The sequence below is a fragment of the Sinocyclocheilus grahami genome, unplaced genomic scaffold (genome assembly GCF_001515645.1).
Source record: "Sinocyclocheilus grahami isolate Dianchi unplaced genomic scaffold, SAMN03320097.WGS_v1.1 scaffold1138.1, whole genome shotgun sequence".
In the NCBI taxonomy this organism is placed as follows: domain Eukaryota; kingdom Metazoa; phylum Chordata; class Actinopteri; order Cypriniformes; family Cyprinidae; genus Sinocyclocheilus; species Sinocyclocheilus grahami.
In genome coordinates, this window is record NW_015506317.1 from 44,172 (window position 1) to 53,215 (window position 9,044).

At 38.1% G+C, this 9,044-nt stretch overlaps 1 protein-coding gene across 4 annotated transcripts in view; it reads right to left on the reverse strand.

Moving 5' to 3' along the window:
- The window catches only part of pik3cb (phosphatidylinositol-4,5-bisphosphate 3-kinase, catalytic subunit beta), a 53,791-nt gene that overhangs the window by 27,687 nt on the left and 17,060 nt on the right, over positions 1 to 9,044 (reverse strand). For all 4 annotated transcript variants that reach the window (XM_016252905.1, XM_016252904.1, XM_016252906.1 and 1 more), the window contains one exon: positions 2,317 to 2,500. In XM_016252905.1, the coding sequence (XP_016108391.1) occupies positions 2,317 to 2,466 (150 nt within the window). In that variant the 5' untranslated portion in view covers positions 2,467 to 2,500. The remainder of the gene's footprint in view (positions 1 to 2,316; positions 2,501 to 9,044) is intronic.

Below are 9,044 nucleotides of genomic sequence, written 5' to 3' on the forward strand. Positions count from 1 at the left end.
TGAAATATTTTTACTATTTAAAATAACTGCTGTCTATTTGAATATATTTTAAAATGTAATTTATTCATGCGATCAAAGCTAAATTTTCAGCATCCTTAGGCCTACTCCAGTCTTCAGTGTCACATGATCCTTCAGCAATCATTTTAATATGCTGATTATCAATATTTAAAACAGTTGAGTACATTTTTTCAGGATTCTTTGATGAATAGAAAGATCCAAAGATCAGCATTTATCTGAAATAAAAAGCTTTTTTAACATTATACACTATACCATTCAAAAGCTCTTTTTAAAATGTATATTATAGAAATTATTACTTTCATTTAGCAAGGATGTTTTAAACTGATCAAAAGTGATGGTAAAAGACATTTATAATGTTACAAAAGCTTTCTATTTCAGATAAATGCTGTTCTTCTGAACTTTCTATTCATCAAAGAAACCTGAAAAAAAATCTACTCAGCTGTTTTCAACATCATAATAATAAATGTTTTTTGAGCAGCAAATCAGAATATTAGAATGATTTCTGAAGGATCGTGTGACTGGAGTAATGATGCTAAAGCTCTGCTTTGAAATCACAGCAATAAATTATATTTTCAAATAGAAAACAGTTTTAAATAGTAAAAATATTTCAAAATGTTACCGTTTTTGCTGTATTTTGGATGAAATAAATGCAGGCTTGGTGAGCAGAAGAGAATTCTTTAAAAAAACGTAAAAAATCTTACCGTTCAAAAACTTTTGACTGGTATGTTAGCCTATAGTTTGAAGTAAAAAATATTCATATTAATAAGGAGAGTCTGAGATTTATTTGACAGTGATTTCACATTTCTTGTTTGTATGAAGGCTAAATACCAATAAAATATTATAGACAGACATCTGTTGTGGCCGTTCTTGGCCGTTTTTATGAGGCTTTTTTAATAGTGTTCATATCGATATCGGAATTATATCGTATCGACCGAAATATATCGTGATATAAATTTTGGCCATATCGTTCAGCCCTAGCCCATAACAACAAAAGACAATACTTTATTGAACCTTTTCTGCAAACGCAAGCATTTTTTACGATCGATACCTGGTTGAGCTGCACTAGAGAAGGCAACGAGTGTTATCACTGTGTCGGAGACACGCTAGCTTTCCCAAGGCAGACGAACTTAGAGTGTTTACAATCATCCGGGTTTAAATCGCGCTCAAATTGATTTGATTTTGACGCTGAAGCTCGCAGGTGGCTATGGTAAGGGGCGTGACACTTCCTGCCCAGGCGCAGAGTGCTGCCAACCACAACACGCACTGGCCCAGCAAACCAATCACAGCACATTTCGTATTTCAGAAGGCGGGCCTTCATTTGACACCGGAACTATTCGAGCAGTTCATGCCAGACTGGGGAGAGAGGTGTTGTAGTAATGTAAAATATGTGAAAAATAATGTGTTTTTTGAACAACCTAGTATGAGAGCCTGTTCTAGTACACCCCCAAAACAAAATCAAGACTTTGTAAAAGAGCATAATAGGACCCCTTTAAGCTCCTTATGTAGCCGAATCTGCGCTGGTTTGAATGGGCCGCCTCCCCTTTCCCCTTTGTTTTGCTGCCTCTAGCTGACGTCGGCTGACCCTAGTTACCTGTGGTTGGTCTGGCCGTGCATCACTCAGAACACAACAGGCCAATCAGAAGAGAGGCTCATGAATATTAATTAGACAGGCCAAACTCGACCTGTTCTCAGCAGAGCTCCTGAGAGAGGAGCTGTAAAAATATATTGAGATGGTTTTTGGTACTTATACCGCAAATATGTATTCTTAAGGACATCAAAACCCAAAATAAAACTCCAGAAAGGTGTACAATATGTGACCTTTAAAGCCCATGTTTCTATTTCATCATCCATTGTGTGAAAATCGTATATCTAATTGCTTACAAAAAAAGCACGCTTCTCATCAACATGCCACAAGATTTCATTTATGTTTACAGCACATACGCTGCAGAAATTTACACTGAATATTCCAATGTAAACAGGCTTTACTTCACACTGCAAATTGATAAGTTCTCTAGAGCAAATAAAAAAAAAAAAAAACGAAACAAACAAACAAAAACATTTAGGAAATACTTTATTTGATAGACATTCTGGTTGCTATAAGTAATGCAGCAACTACCTGTCAACTACCAGTCATTAGATTAATACACTAAACAGAGTTAGTCAACATGTAGTTGCAAAGTTATAGTCAACTGAATGTGTAAAGGGGGACCATCAAAATAAAGTGTAACCAGCATTTATTTGATTTGAAGCACAAATTAACAGACAGCAGAGAATCTGCTTGCACACAAACACACGTACCAGTTTGATGTGTTGGATGGTGCTCTCTCGAGGAACCTCCATCTGGATGTATATTCCTGTGGGCAACAGGAAGTCGACCATCACCTGGTCGTCTCCATTCAGCCCTGACTCCGCCCACAAGTCCAGCTGATCTGTCTTGGCAGGAGGCATGGCAGACAGCACGCTGGAGCCAAACCATGAGAACCTGAACACAAATATATATTTAATATGTATACATATACATGTTAAATATGCATACAGCTTAAAAAAGTTAAGGGGACACTTAATCATCACAGCAAGTCAATTAAACTTCAGGGAAATCAATCTGTCCTGTTAGGAATCATAAGTGATTTGTTACAGTGATTTGCTTTGGTACAAATGATAGTGACAACAGGTGCGCTAGAGAAGCAACAGAAAAGACAACCAACAAAAAAAGAAATGGATTTGCAGGTGGTTTTGCAGTTCTCATCAAGCACACGTGTTTGAGCTTCCATATTTGATGTGTTCCGTGCATTGGTCAATGTTTATGTGAATAAAAGCCTAAATTAATTCTGTTAATCATATAAAGCAACTTTGTCCTTTTGGAAGACAAAGAAAAAAATGCTTAAATCATAAGGATCACCTTTAATGAGAGATGAGAATAAATAAATCCTCATTTATGTTCCGAAGATGAACGTAATTCTTATGGGTTATAACAGCATAAGGGTGAATACATGTCAGAATTTTCTTTTGCATGAGATACACCTTAAAAAAAAAACTCACAAAAAAAAAAACACACTACACTATGATATAGCTTCAATTCAAAAGTATCTCTTTTGTGTGTCCATTAGGTAGTGCACACATCCCTTTTCTAAACAACTTGGGCTTAACTTGCTATTTTCAGAGTCAGTATTTTCCCTGAAGTGTGCAACAATGAGTCATTGAAACACATGATGCTTATTATCTCTCTGCTCTCACCTTACCAACAAACTCAATACATCATAAGTATGACATCATCAAACAGAGACCAGACATGTGCAGAGACTCGCTGTCACACAATGTCAATCTTTGAGGACAGAGGTGGGGGATGTGGTTTGACAGCACACTTCCACACACAGGTGAGAAATGACAAGTTAGACAAAGACATACCCACATTAGGGGACAGAGGATGTGGTTTTTGATTTTGTGAACACAGATTGTCACACACGCAAGCAAACTATTGTTTATTTAGATATACACAAACAGGAAAGAGTTAATTGCTGTGCCAATGCAGCTATAAGTGCACTTTGTCTGCTTTTAGATAGGCCACAGTGCACCACATCCATTATAGCTCATATCAAGAGGTTCAAATAACTATGCTGTGAAGTGCTTCAGGAAGCCCAACCTCCAAGTCCACCACAGCTCAAAAGCACTGACGTTCTCAGACCTCTGACCTCTCCCTGCTAACGGCACCATTTGTTAAGAGCTACTGTGTGCTGAGGTTTTACCCTCTATGTTGGTCCTTAAGAGAGCACTTTGTGAACTAGTGCTCTGATCGACTGTGATCAAGTTATCAGAAAGCTTTCCACCATTCTTTAAAAGACAGTGATCAATCAGGAGAATGTCAACTACAGAAGGACTAAACATTTCATGTGTTTTACAGCTTTGCGTGAAAATGCCTTTTTCTAGAGTGTGTTTTTAATGCAGTCATTGAGTGACTATGAGTATAGTATGTGTGTAGATTTCAATTTCTGTACAGTCTAATCTCTAATTGTCATACCATTCGAATTTCATACCAAGAAATTCTTTTAACCCAAAAAGCAAACTATGCTCCCTTCGAACTGGTTGTCTTTAAAATACAAATCTTGTGTAATCCCAGGCTATCTGTAATCAGAAGCACATTTACAACTGGAATATAATTTAATTTAATTCACATGTGTTTCACATAATCCTTTCTGGATTACAATCCGCCATCAAAATGATTTTTTGACATTTAATTATTCTAGCTGCTGTGAGAAAAAGGCAAACGATCTGCCACCTGCACGATCCTCACATGCGATAGCCTAGTAGACGGGACAACTTCTCTATGTTTACAGACGTGACGTAATGACGCAGCGGCATGCTCGAATTTCCCGTGAAATCCAACCCGTACCACTCAAATTAGAAAACATTATTATAAGCTTACCATTGTGAATCGGGCTAAAGTAAGGCGATAGTTTCCTACACTGGCTGGTTATGTACTTGCTCAAATATTGATTTTGGATCATTTTTAACCAAAAAAAAAGTTACAGACTGCAGCTTTAAATTGTTGGTGTGAAGATGTCCTACAATATAAAGACCTTAAATCACAACTGAACTGAATCCACAGAAATATACTCTCTGTAGTACCACAGCCCACAAACAACACTCCCAATATTAATGCATCACAACAGTCTATTAGATTAAAGGAAATTATAAATTTACAGAGAGATATTTATTCTACTGCACATAGAACACTGGAGAAAACAAATGAAAACCCAAAGGCAAATTAAATCTGGATCTAAACAATAAGCACAGCCTATATATCTCTTCTCTGCCAAAGACAGAACATTGAGAGGGCACAAAGTTCAGAATCAGTGACCACCAAGTGGCCACAAGAAGATATAAAAAAAGACATGGCTACTGAAAAGTGGATTTGCAATCACTGCACACCAGGGCAGGTCCAGACAGAGGTGCACTTCCTCCTTCACTGCTAAAAATACTCCTTTTTAAGAGACTCAACTCTATAGAAGAATATAACTATTTATTTCGGAGTTCCTTTCATTGAATGAAAAAGAGAAATGTAAAATTTTAAGGGGCCACTTCCTCCTTAGTGTCACTGCATTTACACAGCTGCCACAATCTAAGATACACTGAATGAACACATCAAGTATAAACCTCCCAAGCATAAGATGATACTTCTATGCATATGTACAGAACATACAGTGGGGCAAATAAGTATTTGATACACTGCCGATTTTTCAAGCTCTTATTCTTTTTGGTTATTTGTTTAATCAATTTTGTTTATAAATTTTTTTTTTTATTTACCGCTTAGGCAATAACGTTGACAATAACGTATATCTTCAACATACGCGGTCTATTACCAAAAATGTAAGCAGATGTTTTCAGTGGACTTTAAAAAAATTTGCTTTTCTTGAGGAAAAACAAAAATATACAGTTACAGTGTTGTTTCTTTTGATTTAGTCGAGTTGGTTTTGCATCTAACACAATGCGATTTTCGGCAGTCGAGATCTGACAGCAGCAGCACATTTTTCCGCTTGGGCGAGCGCTTCGCTGACAGCTTACCTCGTGCATTAAATCAGCCGCAGACCAGCAAATCACTGAGAACGCGCTACAATCCTGACGATCTATTGGGTTCAGGTCTGGAGACTGGCTAGGCCACTCCAGGACCTTGAAATGCTTCTTACGGAGCCGCTCCTTAGTTGCCCTGGCTGTGTGTTTGGGGTCATTGTCATGCTGGAAGACCCAGCCACGACCCATCTTCAATGCTCTTACTGAGGGAAGGAGGTTGTTGCCCAAAATCTCGCAATACATGGCCCCATCCATCCTCCCCTCAATACGGTGCAGTCGTCCTGTCCCCTTTGCAGAAAAGCACCCCCAAAGCATGATGTTTCCACCCCCATGCTTCACGGTTGGGATGGTGTTCTTGGGATTATACTCATTCTTCTTCTTCCTCCAAACACGTCGAGTGGAGTTTATACCAAAAACTTCTATTTTGGTCTCCTCTGACCACATGACCTTCTCCCATGCCTCCTCTGGATCATCCAGATGGTCTTTGGCAAACTTCAGACGGGCCTGGACATGTGCTGGCTTGAGCAGGGGGACCTTGCCCACGCTGCAGGATTTTAATCCATGACGGTGTAGTGTGTTACTAATGGTAACCGTTGAGACTGTGGTCCCAGCTCTCTTCAGGTCATTGACCAGGTCCTCCCGTGTAGTTCTAGGCTGATCCCTCACCTTTCTCAGGATCATTGATACTCCACGAGGCGAGATCTTGCATGGAGCCCCAGTCCGAGGGAGATTGACAGTCATCTTGAATTTCTTCCATTTTCTAATAATTGTGCCAACAATTGTTGCCTTCTCACCAAGCTGTTTGCCTATTTTCCTGTAGCCCATCCCAGCCTTGTGCAGGTCTACAATTTTGTCCCTGGTGTCCTTAGACAGCTCTTTGGTCTTGCCCATAGTGGAGAGGTTGGAGTCTGATTGATTGAGTGTGTGGACCGGTGTCTTTTATACAGGTAACAAGTTCAAACAGGTGCAATTAATACAGGTAATGAGTGGAGGATAGGAGGGCTTCTTAAAGACAAACTAACAGGTCTGTGAGAGCTAGAATTCTTGCTGGTTGGTAGGTGATCAAATACTTATTTCATGCAATAAAATGGAAATTAATTATTTAAAAATCATACAATGTGATTTTCTGGATTTTTTTTTTTGATTCTGTCTCTCACAGTTGAGGTGTACCTACGATGAAAATTACAGATCTCTCCATTCTTTGTAAGTGGGAAAACTTGAAAAATCAGCAGTGTATCAAATACTTATTTGCCCCACTGTATGAGCTCTTATTCTTTTTGGTTATTTGTTTAATCAATTTTGTTTATAAATTTTTTTTTTTATTTACCGCTTAGGCAATAACGTTGACAATAACGTATATCTTCAACATACGCGGTCTATTACCAAAAATGTAAGCAGATGTTTTCAGTGGACTTTAAAAAAATTTGCTTTTCTTGAGGAAAAACAAAAATATACAGTTACAGTGTTGTTTCTTTTGATTTAGTCGAGTTGGTTTTGCATCTAACACAATGCAATTTTCGGCAGTCGAGATCTGACAGCAGCAGCACATTTTTCCGCTTGGGCGAGCGCTTCGCTGACAGCTTACCTCGTGCATTAAATCAGCCGCAGACCAGCAAATCACTGAGAACGCGCTACAATCCTGACGAGTCATAGCAATAGAGCGGAGGCGAGAAAGCTGCGGAGAATCCGCTCGCCCGGAAGCAAATCGCAACTGGTAGATTTAAAGAAAATTACTGCCGTTTGGCAAATTAATAATTTTCCATACTTATTCCTTACTCTTTAAGCTAGATTTCAAATGACAAGGGATCAACTTATAATCATGTTTATATGAATTATCCTGTGAACTTATTCTCTCAAATGGCCTGGGTATGCGGAGCATTCTCAGCTTATATGGACGGAACGCCACTGCTGTAATCCTTATATACTAATAGAGAAATCTGAATTTAAGAGAAAAGAGTGGCATTAAACAGTAAATAGAAAGGACCATAAGGTTTTGCCACTGATGAATCTTTTGATACAAACAAGACAGGAAGTTCTCTCCCTATTATACTCAGACACACCAGTATGCTTGTGCCCTCTCTCTTTTTCTCTCAAAAGTTCCATGACTAATGGAAGACCTTATGACCCAGCCACACGCAAATGCTAAAAAAATACGGCAGCAGTGACTGAGTTAACCCTCCACCCCCACCCCCAGTCCCCACACATATTCAAGCAGCCCACAAATCTTAAAAACACTGATGAATGTGCACATAAAGCAGATTAAAGCTACAGTAAAATCAGAAACAAGTGCAGCACTAAATCCATGCAGTTTCCGGAGAGTGATGCCATAACTATGGTCACCGTTCCGCTGATTAAACTTATTTGGATGGAATGAAAAGCCCATAATCCTGTGTCCTCTGATCCTTTACTAAAGAAATGTCAAATTACTTGTTTATTTGTAGAGTCAACATTTGTAGATGTGAAGTAATTTTGGGAAAACTTGGTGAGTGGCTTTTATGAATCTTTTTTTTTTTTTTTTTTATGATCCTATCGGTTCTAATCAAGCAACATGAAAAACATAAACATAACATTTTATTATAATACTTTCTAATCTTGAAAGTATTTTTCCAAGACTTGTAGTCTTCTTATTTAAAAGTAGACCTAGATACATTGTTTTATCATTTAAAATTCCTGCTTTTTCTTAAATGTTTTGCTTAATAAATGTAGTGACATTTTGTCCTATCCAGCCCTCAACAATACTGGTATGCTACAAACTGCAGAGATAACGGTCACTGTATCAATTGATTTAATACCACTTTGTAACGTTTGTGTTCATTGTGATGCTCATTGTGCTCAGCATACACAATGCTGCAATCTTGTGTCAGATACAATAAGGTAGAAAGGGATTGTTAAAGTGGGAGAAAGTCTGAAAAAGAAAGACCGAGGTGGATGGGGTGGGGAGGTCATTAACCTGTAAAAGTTCTCAGCAAGAGATTGCATTTAGAGCCCCCCACCCTGGCACTAATCTGATAGTTGTTTGACTCCCATTATGGCATCTGTTCAACAAATTGTGATGTTATCCGAATCAAGTACACCAGGCACCAATTTAAAAAAGGCTAAACATCTATTTAGATCATAATTTAAATAAATTTGCAAGTTTATAAACCAATTAATACTGTACACCTTTTTACCAGTATATTTGGTTCTTCGCAAGTCAATTCAGTGCAGTCACGAGCAGCATTCAAATCAATAATGTCTAAAATAATGTAGGGTTAAATATTGGACTTAAAACCTAGAATTAGTTCACAATTTTGTTTGTTTGTTTGTTTTAAATGATATGCTGGGGGAAAAACAAGGGAATGTTGAATATCTAGGGCATGATCCAAGGAATTCGGGGTATATATAAAAAATATGACACCAAATACCAACATTCTGTGCTTTGGCCACTAATAAAAGGGGGGGGGGGGGGGTACACACAAAAA